Below are 20,957 nucleotides of genomic sequence, written 5' to 3' on the forward strand. Positions count from 1 at the left end.
ATGTGGCAGAAAAAAAACACAAATAAATGACAAAACAAATCTGACGGCTTAAGCAAAAAGATTATAACAAAACATGATAGGGAAACGGTTTGTAGGTAAGTTAATTTTTCCTTCTACTTATTTCAAATTCACGGAAAATTCCAGAGTGAATGAATTCTTCTTATTGTTGAGCTGTCGTTAAAAAAAAATAAAAAAATAGCCATCTCAATAGTTTTCTTTTACAGAAAACTAAAAAATGCAAACAAATACGATAGAAAATCAAAATCCCCACTGATTTTAAAATCACGAAAAGTGGGCTTTCCCTCGCAGCTGGAAATCTGAGTTCAGAATGTATAAAAAAGGGGGGGACTGAAAGTCAAGGTAGCAGGAATGTAGGAGTAAAGAAAAAAAAAAAAATAGAGAGAGAGAGAAATCTCTGGAAGCGTTCGCTTTAGTAACGAAGCCAATTCAGAAGTTTCCAACTTGGGACTCGGCAGTTTATCCTGCAGGATATATCCCTTGCACGCCTCTGCCCGTCCAGCCAGCCAGGGCTTGTGATTAGGGCTGGTTTCATTAGGACCTGGGCATTTTATACAGGTCCTCTCTCTGATGCGTTCTCTCTCTCTCTCTTTCTCTCTCTCTCTCTCTCTCTCTCTCTCTCTCTCTCTCTCTCTCTCTCTCTCTCATAAAACTTATTACTTTATCAAAGCCTAACAATTCTCCCTCTCTCTCTCTCTCTCTCTCCATTACTTTATCAAGGCCTAACAATTTTCCCACCTCTCTCTCTCTTCTATCAATAACTTTATTAAAACCTAATTTTCCCACTCTCTCTCTCTCTCTCCAATAACTTACTTTATCAAAGCCTAACAATTCTCCCACCTCTCTCTCTCTCTCCAAAAACTTACTTTATCAAAGCCTAACAATTCTCCCACCTCTCTCTCTCTCCAAAAACTTACTTTATCAAAGCCTAACAATTCTCCCACCTCTCTCTCTCCAAAAACTTACTTTATCAAAGCCTAACAATTCTCTCTCTCTCTCTCTAAAAAACACATTACTTTATCAAAGCCTGACAATTCTCTCTCTCGCTCTCTCCAAAAAACATTACTTTATCAAAGCATGATAACTCTCTCTCTCTCTCTCCTCGCCCCCTCCCCACCTCTCTCTCTCTCTCTCTCTCTCTCTCTCTCTCTCTCTCTCTCTCGCTCACTTACGTGGCCGCTAAGTAATACAGCAGGTGTTATTAGTCAGCTGTCTAGTTTCCTAAAGAGAGTCCATTAAACTAATAATAATGAAGTGTATTATTGTTATGATGGTGAAAATCTTTCGTACAGAAGCATATAAGATATTGGTATATTAGTATGTGTTATAGTCGAAGACGTGGGTAAAAGTTTGTATAAATAACTTATGTCTGTTCTGACGCGTTTCCGAGTGCGTATTTTGTCTTAGAACTACGCAGAAAACTACAACTAAACTATGTACAAAGTTTTTTTTAACGCAATGCAAGGCTTTCGAGTTTAATGATATAATATTTTTAATTTTATCACTGTAGAGAAAATCAGTTTCATTGCGTATTATCATCTAAACTTTTGATACAAAGAATTAAATGAAACTCGAACGTCACTGAATTGAAACAAAATACGTCTGGCGTTCGAATAAAGACAAATTGTAAGTTAGTGACAGTAACGAATTATATTTTCTTAAAATATCGAACACGCCAGTGAAGTAAGATAATATATTTTAATTATTTTTCCTTTATTTGCGAATTTGACAACAAAACTGATATGCGAATAAGTCATAGATACGCAGAAATTGTTTCACTTTCCTTTGAGAGAGAGAGAGAGAGAGAGAGAGAGAGAGAGAGAGAGAGAGAGAGAGAGAGAGAGAGAGAGAGAGCCAGCCCAGAAACTATAGTTCATTTCTCTCGAATTATTATAGGCCTACTTGATGAATTACCAATTAACTTTTGCTACTGTTTATCACTTACAATTTTCAATGATTTTATCGATTCCCAACACCATTTTAAATATTGCGTAAGTCTATGCTTTCCTTTGAGAGAGAGAGAGAGAGAGAGAGAGAGAGAGAGAGAGAGAGAGAGAGAGAGAGAGAGAAACAGAGCCAACGCAGAGACTATAGTTCATGTCTCTCTAATTATTGTAGGCCTGCTTGATGAATTACTAATTAACTTTTTCCACTGTTTATCAGTTATATTTTTCAATGATTTTATCGGTTCCCAGTACATTTTAAACGTTGCATAGGCCTATTAAAAACCAAAACAACGATTTGGCATAGACTATTCATAGTGCCAAAGGGAAACTTTTAGTAGAGGCCTATAATATCCCTATATCATCCTTCATCTGGCAGACAACCACCGTGGGTCGATGGCATAGGCCTAAGTCCTATCGTAAACAGGACTCGCTTGATGCTAGGTGAAAGTGAGTGAAATCTGTCGTTAAAACATCATCTGACCTTTCCTCAAGAGTGATAAAACTCAGGTAAGCACCGTGATGTGATTACATTCGTGATTAAATAGGCGTGTAAGAAATTAAGGTCAGCGTATGCTGACGTAGGCCTATTTACCTTAGGCCTCTCTTAGCGAGATTTTCCGACACGTAGGCAGCTAGGTCTATGAGCCGTAACGGGACATTACCGATTCTGAAGTGCAGTGACCGAGTTTACGTAATACTAGTTTGTGTACACCGTCATTTTCTTGATGAACTTCGTTGCCTGTAGCTGAGTCTATATTATAGACCTATATTGGTACTGTTTTGCTTCTCCGGATAATAGTCTAGGTCTATATTGGCATTGCTTGCGTTTCCGGATAACCTTCGGTCGTTTAGGCCTATAGCTCAGCCTAGGCTGGGCCTTGGAATTTTGCCCGATTAACGCGTCAACCTAATCTAAGTTTCGTGTAACCACTTCTTTGCTTACGATTAGTTAGGCCTATGTAAATTCCGAGTTGAATGTAAATTAGTGTATGTCAATTTACTGGTATGATAGTTAGACTGGAAAATAGTTAAAATATAGGAGATAAACATATAGAGAAGCTATTGAAATTACTATACCCTAGACTAGTATGGTCTAAATTTTATTGTAAAGAATATACAGATTGTAGTATCCTAAAAACAATAAGTCCTATTAGCTGATTTCGAAACCTAAGCAAGATGCATGGCTGTTTAAATGATTTACTTTAACCACAAGTACTAGCACGCCATAAAACTTTTTCATAAAACAAGCAATTTAAGGAAAAAAATTTGTGAAACTGGTATAATTTCAAAGCAATCTTCGATCTTTGCAAATGTTGAAGTCGTGGTAAAAAAGAATGATCTAAAATTAACTGAATTTTTACTCAGTACATGAATTATTTATATGTCTGACTGCTTATCATCACATATTTTGATGTGTTTCTGGAGTTTTTGTTTTTGTGTTTCCCTTACCTCACAATTCGTCCCTGTTTTGACGAACTGGCGTAACTTTTTTTTTTTTTAAGTTTTTGAGTTGTCCAGCCAACATGACTCAGTTTTTGTTACTCTGTAACATCAAAACTTCAGCTGTCTGTGCTGTCACTTTTTCAAACCAAATTTCCTCAGAAGACGAGCTAATTAGAAGCATCGAATAATATCAAAACACTTAAGCCCATTTTCTCATAATGGGGAAAAATGGCTTAGCCAGATCGTCAAACTAGGGACGAATTAGGCCTATCAGACACCCCAGCAAGAAATGAGGGTTATTTTGGGATGTGGAGGAAATGAAAAATACCAAATGTCACCAACTACAGTGGTGGATTGAGCTAAGAAAACAAGAGCAACTGCTGTCTTAAACTGGGGTTCTCATTCCATCCTCTCAGACTGGGCACAGTTGCATCAGTCTGAGGGAAGCTCCATATTGAAAAAAGAGGCAGTTAGATGTAGAAGTCTGACCAACTTTGGGAGATTTTTGCTCTCTGTAGCAGCAGGATGATTTTTTTTTACCAAATGTATTACCATACCGAACCAAAGAATAAGGTTGTATAAGTCTTTTCAAGAAATTTCTGTATGTATCTAAATTCTCACATTTAAGCCAAAAGGGCATATTTACTTTATGTCATCACTCACTATACCTGATATTCTAGAAAGAAAAGTAAAAGTATATTGCTAAAGGAAGAGTTGCTATATCTTGAACATTTTCAGTTAGGTTTGGGCAATATCTGTAATAATATGAATCTTCTTCTCTTTTCAGAACCGAGTGAAATTGTGGGCACACTCTGAATCTTCACTTTTGAGAAGAATGGCCAACTACGTGACGAAGGATATCGGAGGGTGTAGTGTGTTGACAAAATGCATGAGACGCGTCAGGTGGACAATCGAACAGAGGCTAATAACCTTGTTAGAGGGTGACATGAAGGAAAATGTTGCTAGTTTGTGCCAAAAAGTAAAAGCAAATTTACTTGATGACATCCTCTCCATTACAGAGTTGGCCAAAGCTAAAGTGTCAGGTTTCGACGAGGTGGAGGCTGCTCGCATTCAGAAACTTGTTGATGCCAGCGTGATGGGTCCTTTCAGTGAAAAGATTTCTGCTGAAGTAGAAAAATACTCTCAGGAGGAGCAAGAAACTATCAGGGAAAACTTGAGGGAGGAATATGTGGACATGCTGCTGAAAAATTACGCATCTGCACTGAAGAATGTCCCTGGAAGACGAGGCAATAAAACTGAGGTCCCTGAAAAGTTGCGGGAGGAGGTATCAGAATCGATAGATGATTTTTTGAAAGTGTGTACAAAGCAGCACATGATTTTTATAGTAGAAGCAAAGATTTTGCAAGATGTAGCGAGTGATTTGACGAATCACGCTGCTAGTATTATGCTACCTGCCAAGAACACTTCTTCAGATGGAACAGAACTCAATGAACCATCTGATGAACTTAAAATGCTCATGCTGAAAGTGCTGGACAAGATGTTACGAATGCTAGGAAAAGAGTTACTAACAGTGACTCGTATTTTCGTGACATTGTCATAACCAGGAAGTCGCTTCGCAGAAGAGGGATAGTGAGGGCTGCTCGAAAACTCAGTACAGCGAAGATGGCCTTGATGTGCTTTTCAGCCAGTGCAGAATGCTAGTTGCTGGTAAACTGACGTCTCTGATCAAGGACACCTACAGCTCAGCTCTTGAGAACAGAGATAGTTTTCTAATAGGCCAGCGAGTGAAGAGGGAACTGTGAAACTGAGATCTACGATTGAAAGCATTGATAGAAGCTTTGTTAAAGGAATTTAAAGATGCTATGGTAGAATCACTGTACGCTCTAAAGGTGGTTTCCGTAACAAGTCACATGATAAATCGTACCCTTCCCAAAGAGGTGCAGTCAGTAATAGAAAGCTGCTTTCCAAGGAGCGTAGGAGGTGATGTATGGCTGTGCAGGGCTGGTGAATATCCTAAGGTGCTTGTGGATAGGTTTAAGGAGGCTGTACAGAACTGTTTGTCAGAAGAATTGCTCCGTCGAGCATAGAGCTTTTTGTCAGTGGGAATATCCATCATTTTAAATTTAGTCCTCTCCTTCTTACAAAGGATTTGCACATTTTTAAGATTTAAGTACTGTAGTGGCATTTCACTAGTAATTAATAAAGAAATTTAATATTACAATATGGTTTTAGTCTACCTATATGATTAGTGTGTCGTTCGAGTCCCATTTTAATATAGAATAGTTTGCAAAATGAAATGATTATTCATTTTAGTAAGTATTCATTAACACTTACTCATTGCAAGGCAAATGTGGGTAACTATAATTGTTTCCAACAAGAATAAATTCTGTCATTTCACACATGTCATAGGTGTAAGCAGAACCTGGCATATCACTTGAGGTCCTGTTTGTGTCTAGGATATAATATAAAGGACAGATGTGCCTGTCCTTAAATCTTTGGAAGGATGTCAGTCCTCTATGCAGAACTGTGAACAGATTGTCCTTATCAAGTTATATGTATATGTGCGTGTGTGTATATAATTTATATACACCAACGCAGTGAAATTTCGTACAGAAGTTCGTCTTGAACAGGCACTGTGGGTCACAGAGAAAAGATGTATTATGCGTGTAACTGCTTCCAGCCAACTCACACTGATTTTGCCCGCAAATTTTCTGTGCTTGTTTGAAATTTATCCTCCCTCTCTCTCTCTCTCTCTTAAAAAATCTATCAGCACAAATATACCTGTCTTTTTATGAAATGGGTAATGATAAATAATTTTCCCTACCAAGCACGTATAACTCTCTCTCTCTCTCTCTCTCTCTCTCAATTTTTGCGTTGTCATTCATATATATCTTTCTGTCAAATAAACAGTGATAAAGGATTTTATCTACGAAACACGTAGATAAAATCCTTTATCACTCTCTCTCTCTCTTCTCTCTTCCCCCAATTTTCCTTTGTCTTACATGCATATCTCTGTCTTTTTCTCAAACACATAACGATAAAGAATGCTATGCACGAAACACGTACAACTCTCTCTCTCTCTCTCTCTCTCTCTCTCTCTCTCTCTCTCTCTCTCTCTCTCTCTCTCAGTTTTAGCATTGTCTTTTATATATATATCTCTGTATTTTTCCCAAGTACATATTGATAAAGAATTTTATATACGAAACACGTACAAATCTCTCTCTCTCTCTCTCTCTCTCTCTCTCTCTCTCTCTCTCTCTCTCTCTCAATTTTTTCTTTGTCTTACATACATATCCCTGCCTACTTCTTAAATACGTAATGATAAAGAATGCTATGCACGAAACACGTACAACTCTCTCTCTCTCTCTCTCTCCGAGACACACACATACTGTACATAAATCAACATATTTCCGTTTCCTGTGGCTTCCAAAATCATAAATAAATTTAAGTAAAAAGAATGCAATGCGTATCTCTCTCTGTTAACAGCGCGTTTCACTTCTATTGCCTAATAGCGCAACACTCTGAAAGGCAATGACATGAATAGCATACATTTCAGGCTTGCCAATATTGGCCAATTCAGGAAGCGATAACGGAAATCAATTTTAACGAGGCCATTTTGAATGCCTACGGCCAAGCGATTCCCGAAAATATGCGAGCGCTTGATTTTTGTTTTATGGTTGAACTGTGCTCTCAGGGACTCGCATTTTTATTCTATACTTCTGTTGAGTTAATCCCCAGGGAACCCTGCCGGGTGGGGAGGGGTAAAGTGCTGTTAGAGCACCTCGCGCGGTGCACTGCAGGCATAAAGGGTATTTGCAGCTAAATACACTTTTTAGGCTTTGATTCTGACTGACCTGCGTTCCTGCTTTCTTTCTTCAATTTCTTACATGAAATCAAATGGACTTGTTCACACCATCACGTCACGTCACCATCAAGCACACGGCATCCACCTTCACATCACGACCCGTTTTCTTGGAAAGAATATTTTGACGTGATGTGACGGTGACATGACGGTGACGTGACGTGACGGGACGGTGACGTGACGTGATGGTGTAATGTGAATGAGCATTGTGACGTTTTCTAAGAGCAAATCAATGAAATATCGAACAGTCTGAAGGCCCTTATCATCTGACGGGGTAAACATGCTGCCCAGAATAACTGAATTATCTTTCACAATCTTGCATTTCAAAATGATCAGTCCATTGTTTTAACCCTTGCAGGCCGGGCTAAATGGCCTTTTCCCTCCCCTTAAAATGCCTGAATGTAAGTGACCTGTTTCTTTTACGTGTCCGCTTATCGCTGTTTCATTCATACATTGAAAATGTTAACTTGGATGTATAACGTAACGACTCTGCAGTAAAGCCACCTAATTTGTAATGCGAGGTTTATGAGTTGTTATTGATACTTGGAGGTAGGTTTAGAACTGAGTACCAGTTCACCTCTCCCTTAGGATACCGTTTCTCATTTGTGTATGTGAGTATGTATGTATGTATATATATATATATATATATATATATATATATATATATATATATATATATATATATATATCTATATCTCTCTCTCTCTCTCTCTCTCTCTCTCTCTCTCTCTCTCTCTCTCTCTCTCTCTCTCTCTCTATATATATATATATATATATATATATATATATATATATATCTGTGTGTGTGTGTGTGTGTGTGTGTAGAATATGAGTGTGAGTGTGTGTGTGTATAGTAAAATGCCATAAAACAGTTTGGAGATTTTGAGATTTTTAATAAAATCACCAGGCTATCTGTTATTTACACTCTCAGAAACAATATTCTACAGGGAAACTACAGAACGTAAATCACCAGTGTTTTATTTTCTAGAGCTGTCCAGTCCTGTGAAATATTCCGTAAGAGCCATTGATGTTAAACTAGCTTTGTAAGGAATGTCTTTTGACCGGCATATCATTTATAGTTGAGGTCAATTCTGCCCTAAAATGGAAAACTGCAGTATCTGCAAAATTTTCCAAATAAGAGATGTGCCACCTATCGACTCATGAAACACTAATACACAAGTTACTGCAGTTTCAGAATGATTCTTCAGTGCTTTATTTAGGGGGTCCCATTTGCAGTATCTGCAAAATCAGTAGTAAGGCAAGGGAAAACTGCAATATCTACCATTTTTCTCTGATTTGTATTTTTGCAGATACTACAGTCTTCCATTTTAGTGCAGAATTATTCCAAAAGTTCTTGACTGGGGAAACGAGTAATTCTTGCTTTTGAAAGAACGAGGTTCACTTGAATATTCAAACTATTATTTTATTTTCATAACATAAGGAAAGAAGCAATGGTAACATTTAATAATTGTTCAGGCCAATATCAGCGTAATTCTGGCTTTTGAAAGAACGAGTTTAACTTGAATATTATATGTATGATTTCATTTTCATAGTTAAAGGAAAGAAGCATTGCAAAAGTTAATCAATAAAAAAACTACTTAGTCTAGAGGGCTGAAATTTGGTATGTTTGATGACTGGAGGGTGTATGATCAACATTCCAATTTGCAGTCCTCTAGCCTCAGTAGTTTTTAAGGAAAGTGCGGACGGACAGACAAAGCTGTCACAATAGTTTTCTTTTACAGAAAACTAAAAAACAGCAGTAAGGGTGATAATAACTAGTGCATGGAAAGTGACGATCACCTTTTTTGGGGTATATTTTTTTTCGAAATTGGGAGAAACCACTGAAATTCGAGAGGTCGCATATGCTGGGAAAATACAGAAATCAGAAATTTACTTGTTTATTTATGTGCAAACCCAGGTTATCACTGTAGGCCTGTAATTGTTAGCGCGATAGTACCTATTGCGCTAACAATTACCACTTTGATATCATCCTATCAACCCATTATTTATTTACGGTTATTACAAACTCATCACCCATTCTGATTAAAAATTATTCACTCGGGGTCTCCACATCTAAGAAAAACCTTTGATCAATGAACAATAAAAAAAACAAAAATATGGCTTTCTCGCCCCTTCGCAAACCCCGAGACGTTTTCTGAAACCTGTCAACAATCGTCGCAAACATTCCGAAAGCAAAACAAGCAAGCACGGACCGAGCATTCGGTGATTTCATCAGTCCTTCCGTAGTTCTGCACTCTCTTGTTTTAACTGGAGTTAAAATCACTACGGACCGACGAAGGTGTGGTAGGCAGGTGAGGTGGAAGCTGAAATCAGTTGCGTTTTACAGCTCAACTAGACAAAATGGACCTCGGGTATATGAAGGTTTGAGAAACTTGAGATTATTACGTTTATTTTTTTATTTCTGGGAAGGGGCCGGTTAGGTGTTCGTCGAACCGGTTTTAGTTTTGTTATAGTTGTGTGTTTTGATTATATTTCTAATGCTTGTCTTCATGGTACTGTCGTGCTTTTCCTAATTAGGGCAATTGTCTTTTTGTTTTCTCGGGTTAATGATTTTGCGATCTAACCTTGGTTTAAGTTCTGATTAATAATTTTGCAATCTAACCTTGGTTTAAGTTCTCATACTAGCTGATAATTTTGTAATGTATCCTTGGTTTAAGTTCTTGGATTAATAATTTTTCAATCTAACTTTTGAGTGCTCAGGTTATTAATTTTGCAATGTAAGCTTGGTTCAAATTCTGAGACATAATTTTACGATCTAACCTTGGTTTTAGTTGTCTGACAAAGCTTAAGTGTGTCACAGCTATTATCTAACAGGGCTTCCAGTTTAGTGAGCCTTTGCTGAACTATTCATATTTTTGAAAAACTTTAGATCTTGCCGTAAGTTATATCTTCTGATATTCCTCTTATTTCCTCCAGGGAGATAAAGTGCCCAAGGGCACCCCGAAAGGCGCCGTTGCGTCGTCCTTGGCCAAGAAGCCACCGAGTAAGACTGTCGAAAATGACGGAAAGACTCCTCTTGGTGATAAGGAGTCTACTGCCTCTGGGCTGTCGATCAAGAATTTATTAGGTGTCCCACATTGGGGACTTGACTTCCTTAACATGAGAGACCCGAGGCCATTGCAGACTACTGCTAGGAGCGTTCCTCCGAAGTGGGAAGCGAGAGAGAAAAAGAAGCCTGAAGTTTGCGCCGACGAGCTGGGACGGACGCATGGGTCCACGGAGCCATGCGCCACGTACCGGAGCATCAGGCCTTCCGAGGAAGATTTTGACATTCCAGAGGAGACGTTCGACCCTCTCAATGACTCCATGGAGGACGAAAAAGATCACGAAATAGATCCTCTGAAGGAAGACGCAGTCCGCGACCCCCAGGAGGCCATGGCAGATATAGACTTCCTGGCGACAGAGGAGGGTCTTCGCGAGTTCAAGAGAGCCATGATTGACCCTACGGTCCTGTTGCCGAGAAATATCACCGAAGAGGAAGAGGACCTCCTGGCTTCGTTCGACGTACTCGTCATCGACCCAGATTTTCCCGACATGACGTTTGTCTACGACAAACAGAAAGGGAAAATGGTCTACTGTGAATAACGGTAGCAAATTACACTGAGGTAGGGAACGTCTACCTTAGCTGACCAGGAAAAAAAAAATTTAAAAAATTGGTGACAGACATTTTAGCTTTGTCAAATGTAGTCTTGAGCTATAACTGAATTGACTTTTAATTTTACTTAAATTCTCGATTTTAAAAATTTAGTTTTAATATTTTAATTTTTAATGATTTGTTGCCTGCCATGACAGCATATGGCATTTTTATCCTAAAATGGCTTGTTTTTAAAATTGCTTTCTTCTACTGATGTTTTAAAACGTTTTGTGCTTTGATTAGTGTTATACTATGGCACCTTCGTAGTTAGGAATCCAACAGCACTTTCATTTTAGATATCCACTGACATAAACACTGCGTTGTTTTAACTTGTTTCCGAATTTACTTAAACTTTACTTGTCATTAGCATAGGTACTAGAGCTCTTATCTGGCAGTAAGAGTATTTTCTTTGTTGCAGTATGACTTGTATTAAGTTTTTCTTTAGATATTGATGAAATTTGGAAATGACTTTTGCACATTTCAAGTGTAATGTGCATTAAGTTTTTAACTTACTATCTAAAACTTATTTTTGTAATTGATTTTGTTTAAATTTTGTAATAAATCTGTCACCAAACAATTGTTTTGATTTTCTTACTGTTAGGTTTTGTAATGACATTTCCAAACCTCGTCTCATGACTATGAGAGTTCTTTTTGTACCAATGAGCTAGTTCATGAAGAGGTATTTATACCTATGAGCTAGTTTAAGAAGGCGAGTTCAGTTTCCAGAACTTTTGGAAGGCCTGTGGCTCCAATGACTTGAGAATGAATGGAGAATGAATTTTCTGAACAAGCTTTCATTCGAGAATCTTTAATTGGCCATGGGAATTGGCCATGGGGGAATGAACCTAGTTTCAAAGGCGAGTTAGTTTCAGGAGGAGAATAAAGTTTCCAGAACTTTTGGAAGACCTGTGGCTCCAATGAATTAAGAATGAATTTTCTGAAAGTATTCACTTTAATCTTTTAATTGGCCACGGGGAAAAATGAACTTGGTTTCTAAAGGTGAGTTAAGTTTCCAGAACTTTTGGAAGGCCTGTGGCTCCAATGACTTGAGAATGAATTTAATGAACAAGTATTCACTTTAGATTCTTTAATTGGCCATGGGGAAAAATCATGTTTGTTAAACTCTTATTTAAGAAACTGAAATTGGCTAGTTTCAAAGGAGATAATTTTCCAAAACTTCTGAAAGACTTTTGGATCTAGTGACTTCAGAATAACTTTACAGAAAATTATTTACTTGAGACTCGTTTAATTGGCTACGAGGAAACAAAAACCTGTAGCACTCTTATTTAATAAACTGAAAAAAAAAGTCGCTGGTACTCCCTAAGAGATCTGACTTGGGCGTTTGAGTTCACAAAGTATTTCCGTCTGGTAAAAGACTTTAAAAGTATCTCCTTTTAGCTCCATCGTACCTTTAGCTTTGTAAAAATAACGGCTTAACATCATGCCTTTTAGCTCTCTAAAAATAGAAGCTTTCCATCGTACCTTTTAGCTCTCTAAAAATAGAAGCTTTCCATCGTACCTTTTAGCTCTATAAAAATAACTTTTCAACCTCTTTTAAAACGAACTCTCACCAAAGAATTAATTATATACAATTTATTCTCAAGCCTTATATGTTGTGACCACTGAACAAGTGACTGAATCTGTACGCGGAAATTAACCGCAACCAAGGTAACTGTGTACTCGTACAATAAGTGACAGTAAATACTCTTGTATGAAATGATCTATCCTCTGTTTACTGCAGTGCAGTGGGGAGAATTAGTTTCCCTGTTCGAGAATATTTTCTGCTTTTTGGTCCAAGTTCAGTGATAAATGATTAAGGAACAGAAAAAATTGGCTTGTGGAGAGTGCTTTGCGTTTGCTCTTGCTAATAGGAATTTTACTACAGCTAAAAAATCCGTTTAGAGTTATAACAAGTTCAGAAATATACCTAATCAATCGAGGGACAGAAAAAGAAACTGAATTCTGTGGTACTTTTTTGCATTTACGCTTGCTAAATAAGAATTATACCGGAATTATACCAGAGTAATAAATTCCATTTATAAGTTATGGCAGATGAAAAAAAAGCATATTTATGTATAACAAGTTATACTAAAATTGTCATAATTTTTATTAATTTTAGGAACGCTCAACGTTCTAAGGAGCCCCAACAACTGGTTACTTCTATAAATTACAACTCGTAAGTGGAGGTCATAGCCATTAGGTAATTTTAATCTCCGTCTGGAAATGTGTGAAGCCTGAAGTATCATTCGTCGAAGTTATGTAATGGCTATTGGAAAATTTAGAAAAATCGTGGAAAAGTGCTATTTGAAACTAAATCAATCCTTTTGCTTGTCTGGGAGATAAAGGATCTATATAGCACTTTAGATCAAGGGGCTAAATTGATACTCTGCTGTGGTTAAGTATTTTGCCCGATTTAAATAACTCAAAGAAGTTTTTAAATTTCACTTTAAAAGGCATTCTCAAACTACTTATGTTTGATTAAAATAATTCGTATATTCTTCAGCTTTTATTTAAAAGGTATTCTTAAACTACATATGTTTGATTAAAACAATTCGTAGATTCTTCAACTTTTACTTGAAAAGCATTCTCAAACTACATACGTTTGATTAAAACAATTCGTAGATTCTTCAACTTTTACTTAAAAGGCATTCTCAAACAACACGTAACGTAAAGAATAGACGAATAAAAAAAGCGCCGAAGTTTCTATGGCGCAATCGAGTTTTCTGTACAGCGTATAATGCTCTATAAAACCCTCGATGTGCTGCAGTTAGAAACTTTCAGCCACGACAGGGCAGCGCTCAGTTAATCCCCAGGTGAGGCCAAGTGAAGATGCATCTGCTGCTGGCACCCCTAGCGGTGCCAGACGCACGATCCACGGCTAAACCTAACCTTAAATAAAACAAAAACTACAAAGGCTAGAGGGCTGCAATTTGGTAAGTTTAATGATTGGAGGGTGGATGATCAACATACCAACTTGCAGCCCTGTAGCCTCAGTGGTTTTTAAGATCTGAGGGCGGACAGAAAAAGTTCGGACGGACCGACAAAGCCATCTTAACAATGTTCTTTTACAGAAAACTAAAAGGATTAAATCTAATTCTGCACAAGATGTTTCTAAGGAGATTTCAAGAATTTAACCACAAACTAGAGTATATCAGTAATTTGTACATGTCCGACTTCTCTCTGGCTAAACCAGTACCTTGGTTATTCCAGGAGAACTGTTTCTTACGTAAGGTCCAACTCCAGCCGCTGTGACCGACACATCTACTCGGTGGCTACATCCACCTTTAAAGCTGTTCGCCTTTTGGTAAAACACAGTCGCTTTTAAAATGCTTGCTTGTATGTTTTACGCAATTTGCTTGAGAAGACTTTAACGTCAAGCAGAAAGATTTTGATTCACTTCCTTCGTGGAAAGTTAATATTAATTTTATACGTAGTGTGATTTATATAAACTCACGGACTTTAATAATTTAAATGAACTTCAATACACTGGCATTTAATAATAGAACTTTTAAGCCGAAAGAAATAAAAAAAATATTGCCCCGAGACGCTGGAACGAAAAAACAATAGCAAGGCTTTGCAAGTTGTTCATCTGGTTCAGGAAAATTATTATTATTATTATTATTATTATTATTATTATTATTATTATTATTATTATTATTATTATTATTAGAATACGTTTTTAAGTAAAAACTGTACAGTCAAATTATATTATATATAAATTAATATTATATATATATATATATATATAGAATACGTTTAAGTAAAAACTATACAGTCAAATTTAATTATATATATTTATATAATTATATATATATTTATACATGCATATGCATATTTTATGCAAATATACTTATATATATTTATCCATATGCATATACATTATATATATATGTATATATATGTATTATATATATATATATATATATATATATATATATATATATATATATATATATATATATATATATATATATATATATATACATACATACACACACACACACACACACACACGCATACATCTCAGAATGCCAGCCCAGTTCCCCTACGAAGGCTACAGTATATGCCTGGCTCTGAGAAAAAGAAAACGATCATCCTTCATTCGCCAGTCGTCAGAAAACCATTCCCCGAAGGCATTAAGTCGCCATTACAATTCATTATGGTCTTACGGAAGGAAGATTATCAGGGATTTAATGCATATCAGCCAATAGGATGTGTCTCCTATAGATTCAGGAAGCGGGGGGAAAGAGCTACAGAAGCTCTCGTTCTCTCTCTCTCTCTCTCTCTCTCTCTCTCTCTCTCTCTCTCTCTCTCTCTCTCTCTCTCTCTCTCTCTCTCTCTATATATATATATATATATATATATATATATATATATATAAATATATATATATATATATATATATATATATATATATATATATATATATATATTTACACATAAATATACATATGTGTATATATGTATTAATATACAGATATTATTATTATTTAGCGCCCTGTTGTCAAACTGTCACATATAACTTATTCATTCAGCAAAGGCTCTGGTTGCTGTGTTATTATTATTATTATTGTTATTATATAGATGAACCCTATTCATATGGAACAAGCCCACCACAGGGCCCTGGACTTGAAATTCAAGCTTCCGAAGAATATGGCTGTTATTATTATTATTATTATTATTATTATTATTATTATTATTATTATTATTATTATTATTATTTAGAAGATGAACCCTATTCATAAGGAACAAGCCCACCACAGGGGCCACTGACTTGAAATACAAGCTTCCAAAGAATATTATGGTGTTCATATGAAAGAAATAACAGAAGGGAACAGAAAACAGAGAAAGAAGAGAACAATTATTAGAAAAGACAAAATAAGTGTACGGATTAATGAATACAGATTAAACATGTAAGTGAATTGTTAAACATAAACCAGTGCAAAAATATCTTTACTGCACAAAGAAAATAACAAACATAACAGCATTTCAGTCACAGAATGTTACAAACAGAACGCGCCCTTAAAAATGTTTATCTCCTGGCTCACCCCCCCAAAAGAAACGCCCAAACACATGACCCTCAAAGCGACCTTATCTCCTCCTTTATTGAGACTAATGGATGACGAAGTGGCCGTGAAACGGAGGGAGAACTGTCGCGTTCTCCCGCATACACTCCATCGGATGGGTTTCTGTATAATAGACGCTGGAAGTAATGTTATGGTTCATTTCGAAATGAATTATGGAACGGCAAAAAGGGGAGAGAGAGAGAGAGAGAGAGAGAGAGAGAGTATCTACTCAGGTTTTTTTTATTCCCTTGGAATTTTTATCATCTCTCTCTCTCGCTCTCTCTGTCATAGGACCGGCCCACTTACTTGAAGAATAAAGTTTAATAATTGACTGGGATGTAGGTTCCTTTATTTTGTGGAGTGAGTATTGGTATCTCTCTCTCTCTCTCTCTCTTTTAAACGACCCAGGGTAAATTTCCTCACATACACAGTTAACATACTTTCAGTACTGAGAATTTACTTACTCCTCATAACATTCAATGCTAGATCTTTATATAACTCTCTCTCTCTCTCTCTCTCTACTACATATATATGTATATATATACATATATATATACTGTATATATACACATATATAAATCTTATATATATATACATACATATATATATGTATATATATAAGTACAGTATACATACATATATATATATATACACAAATGTATATATATATATATACAAAAATCTCAATATACAATATATAGACTGTATAAAAGTACAGCTCTGCAACGTATATGGCACACAACTGAGTCTTTAAACCTGACACAAATGTATCATTATTTATAATACAAAAATCTGTTTTGCACAATAGGCTTTCTGTATAAAATGCTGCACACATTACCTATGCGTTGGTTTCGTATGTGACCTGTAAATATGAACTGAGTCTTTAAACCTGACATTAAAAACCTTCATCACCTTTGAATCTGGGAAACTGTTTTGCACTGTGGCTTTCTCTCTCTGAATGTTCTCTCTCTCTTATGAGACACCTCCGTACTTATAGAAAAACGAACTGTAAATTTGAAGGTAAAATGTTATATTGGTAAACACCTCTCTCTCTCTCAAACCTCTCTCGTCTTGTTTCTCTCACCTTATGCTATCGATTACTTCCTGAATAAAGCTGTTATATTTGAAATAGATCCTAGCTTGCTCTCTCTCTCTCTCTCTCTCTCTCTCTCTCTCTCTCTCTCTCTCTCTCTCTCTCTTATGATTTTAAACTTATTCTCTGTGTAGCATCACGCATAAAACTAATTATATTTGACACTGATCCTAGCTCTCTCTCTCTCTCTCTCTCTCTCTCTCTCTCTCTCTCTCTCTCTCTCTCTCTCTCTCTCTCTAACTTACGCAAGAAAACTGATGCTCTTAAGGGAGAAAACTTTGTTAAAAGTTTTAAAATCTCAGCCACTTTACACCAACTCGAAGCTCCTCAAAATTTACGGACCTGTCAACTTCCTTACAACGTTGTTATGGAAATGTAATTCTAGAAAGGTAATTTTGGAAAGGTAATTCTAGGAAGATAATTCTGGGAAGGTAATTCTACAATTATCTGAAGGTAATTCTAGAAAGGTACATCTGGAAAAGTAATTTTAGAAAGATGATTATCGTAATGTAATTCTAGAAATGTTAGCATAGAAAGGTAATTCTGGAAAATTAATTTTAGAAAGATAATTCTGGAAAGGTTAGCACAGAGGGGTAATTCTGGAAAAGTAATTCTAGAAAAGTAATTCTGGAAAGGTAATTCTAGAAAGGTGATCCTGGAAAGGTTATTGTACAAAGGTAATTCTGGAAAAGTGATTCTCGAAAAGTAATCCTGGAAAAGTATTAGGAAAGATATTTTTATTTTTGTAGACAGTCAAAGTGCATTAAAATAATTGAAGGCTAAAGAACCTCGTTATAAATCTGTTGTAAATAACTGTAGAAATTTGGTTTATAATATTCATTTAAATAATAATAAAGTTGAATTTATATGGATACCTTCCCATGTAAATATATATTATAATGATATTGCAGATAATTTAGCTAAACAGGGGGCAGAAAAATATGAAAGTGATATTTTTGAATTAATAAGTCTTAATAATATTAAAAGTCATATAAGATCAGTTAGAAATCAAAATGAGCTATTAACTATTAAGCTATTACTGGAAAACGGAAGTAGTTGTTTATATCATTATTTGAAAATTTCTGAAGGAACAAATGTAACTTATGGAAAACGATCTACTTTGTTTGATAGTTGGGTTATGAGGCTTAGATTGGGATATAAGTATTATAGGGAATTTAATAAAGACAAAAATGTACCTTGTAAATTTTGTAAACAAGACAAAAGTCATAAGTTGTATCATTACATTATGGAATGTAAAGAATTTGATGGAAACTGAAATGATTCCATTGCAGATCTGTATGAACAAATATGTTTTGTAATTAATAATAATAAAATAACTGATTTTATTAAAAAATGTAAGGGAAACCATATTGTATTTTAAAATAGAATAACTGTGTTATTGGGAAAGAGAAGATATAGGAACACTATACTTCCCTTTTGATGTAAATTATCAATAAAATTTTTGAATTTGAATTTGAATTTGAATCCTGGAAAGGTAATTCTAGAAAAGTAATTCTAGAAAGGTAACTAAAGTCTCTGGAAGGTAATTGGGTTATACAGGAAGACGGCTTAAGTGAGACGCATAGCTTCAATTAAAGGGGCTCTATTCAATTACGTGAGTCAGCCTATGGCCATTGTATCTTCTATCACACTTAGGTCAAGATGAGAATTGTGGAAGGGTCATCCAGTGTACATACAGACATACAGATGTGTGTGCATGTGTGTGTATTGGTTTTGTTACCTCCGTAAGAATTCGAAAATTGCCTCCACCAAATCCTAATTCTTAAAGTATGTTGGCCATATCATTCAGCTCATGACAGCACATGTCTGACCCACTGGTAAACCACACAACCAAAATACGCATAAAGAATTAAAACACTAAGGGTTATCATTCACGTTATAATTCTGGTCGCTCCTTCATTCTAGATTTTGTGGCCCATTCGGTAAGTGCTACCTTTAGCCTCCCTGTGTTGCAATTTGTGAGAATTTATGAATGCTGTGCTTCATAATATGTATCCACAAATATGTTACTCATTTTCTCCCATGTTATAGGAAAAGGTTCTCTATAGCTTATTCCTACATTCAGCTAATCATGATTGTATTATTCTTATTTTTATTCACTTCTTTGTGAAGAATAATTTTTCGCGCAAATCTCGTTTTGAAAGTTAATATTCTTTCCTAAATCGAACTGAATTTCCCACTATACATGTGAATTTGATAGTCATATCTATAATCTTTTTTTCAGCTGACGGTAAATATACACAACCAACACCATTTTGGCCAGTGAGTGACGGGCAACACGGCCCTCCGCCAATCACAGTCTGCTTCAGCTACATCGGTTTTGGAAATTTACTGTCATCTAAATAAAACAAGTAAAAATGCGCTGAAGTTTCTTCTGTAGAGCCGGTACTGCGTATAACCAAGGCCACCGCAAATAGATCTATCTTTCGGTGGTTTCGGTATAATGCTGTATGAGCCGCGGCCCATGAAACTTTAACCACAGCCCGGTGGTGGTCTATCCTATATCGTTGCCAGAAGCACGATTATGGCTAACTTTAACCTTAAATAAAACAAAAAAATACTGAGGCTAGAGGGCTGCAATTTGGTATGTATGATGATTGGAGGGTGGATGATCAACATGCCAATTTGCAGCTCTCTAGCCTCAGTAGTTTTTAAGATCTGAGGGCGGACAGAAAAAGTGCGGACGGAAAGACAAAGCCGGCACAATAGTTTTCTTTTACAGGAAACTAAAATGAATAACTGACTGAAAGTGTCATTACGGATAGATTAATGATGAGCTTGTAATCAGTCACAGTCAGTCAGTTAAATAGAAAACAAGAGACAGACAAAAAAAAAAAAAAAAAAAAAAAAAAAACAGATAAATACGATCAGCTATTTCCCGGAATCCGCCTGGCTTTGTATGCCTCGTTCATCAAATTAATCCTCTCATTGTCCGTCTCCTTATTCGCATTCATTATTCATCTAGGAATGTATAAGAGGCTTACAGTCCAGCTGAGGAGATCTATTCACTGAACAATGAAATCGCCAGATTGCTTATATTATAAGCGGCCGTGTTAGTGCGTGTGTCTATTTTAGTTTTCTGTAAAAGAAAACTATTGTGGCAACTTTGTTTTTCCGTCCGCACTTTCTCTGCCCGACCTCAGATCTTAAAAACTACTGAGGCCTAAAATAAGTCTAATCCTTCGGGCCAGCCCTGGGAGAGCTGTTAATCAGCTCAGTGGTCTGGTAAAACTAAGCTACACTTACTTACTTAGAGGGCTGCAAATTGGTATGTTGATCATCCACCCTCCAATCATCAGACACACCAAATCGCAGCCCTCTAGCCTTAGTAGTTTTTATTTTATTTAAGGTTATTGAAGTTAGTCATAATCGTGCTTCTGGCAACAATTTAAGCCAGGTCACCGTCGGGCCGTGGTTAAAGTTTCATGGGCCGCGGCTCGTACAGCCTTATACCGAGGCCCACCGAAAGGTAGATCTGTTTTCGGTGGCCTTATTATGCGCTGTACAGAAAACTCGATTGCATTTTTTACTCGTTTATAGGTTATACAGGTAATGTTAATATCCTTTTTATACTTTTTGCAGTCACATATGCCCACATATACCCAAAAACAGAGACACAGATTGTAATATAAACACGTGTATTCTGCTCGTATGTACTCTTACACAGTAAATGTAACGGGAAGTGAGTTTTTGTAAGATGTTAAAAATAAAAAACCCACCACAGAACGCTCACAAAACGCATCACCTTTCTGCTTCTTCTTCTACTTCCTCCTGAGGGACTAATGGACGGCGGGACCGCTGAATTGGGCGAGAAATTCCGTCCCTCGTTTCTTAACTAAACGCCCCGTAATGGGTTCGGGGAGGACAGCGGCTAAGGGGAAAGGACAAGAAA

At 36.4% G+C, this 20,957-nt stretch overlaps 2 protein-coding genes across 2 annotated transcripts; both read left to right on the forward strand.

Annotated features, from left to right (window-relative positions):
- Nucleotides 1–2,333: 2,333 nt before the first annotated feature.
- Nucleotides 2,334–5,589, forward strand: LOC136846648 (uncharacterized). Its single transcript, XM_067117656.1, has 2 exons — nucleotides 2,334–2,471; nucleotides 4,195–5,589. The coding sequence occupies exon 2, from the start codon at nucleotides 4,243–4,245 to the stop codon at nucleotides 4,966–4,968; it is 726 nt and encodes a 241-aa protein (XP_066973757.1). The 5' UTR covers nucleotides 2,334–2,471; nucleotides 4,195–4,242; the 3' UTR covers nucleotides 4,969–5,589.
- Nucleotides 5,590–9,466: 3,877 nt separating this feature from the next.
- On the forward strand, nucleotides 9,467–11,462 carry LOC136846689 (uncharacterized). Its single transcript, XM_067117791.1, has 2 exons — nucleotides 9,467–9,612; nucleotides 10,168–11,462. The coding sequence occupies exons 1-2, from the start codon at nucleotides 9,592–9,594 to the stop codon at nucleotides 10,834–10,836; spliced, it is 690 nt and encodes a 229-aa protein (XP_066973892.1). The 5' UTR covers nucleotides 9,467–9,591; the 3' UTR covers nucleotides 10,837–11,462.
- Nucleotides 11,463–20,957: the final 9,495 nt, after the last annotated feature.

The sequence above is a fragment of the Macrobrachium rosenbergii genome, chromosome 1, assembly GCF_040412425.1.
Source record: "Macrobrachium rosenbergii isolate ZJJX-2024 chromosome 1, ASM4041242v1, whole genome shotgun sequence".
NCBI lineage: Eukaryota > Metazoa > Arthropoda > Malacostraca > Decapoda > Palaemonidae > Macrobrachium > Macrobrachium rosenbergii.

Bases quoted from the DNA above. Each gene is read 5' to 3' on its own strand.
- LOC136846648 (XM_067117656.1), top strand. From the start codon at position 4,243: ATGGCCAACTACGTGACGAAGGATATCGGAGGGTGTAGTGTGTTGACA.
- LOC136846689 (XM_067117791.1), top strand. From the start codon at position 9,592: ATGGACCTCGGGTATATGAAG. The intron at 9,613-10,167 runs GTTTGAGAAACT...TATTTCCTCCAG, and splicing joins TGGACCTCGGGTATATGAAG to GGAGATAAAGTGCCCAAGGG.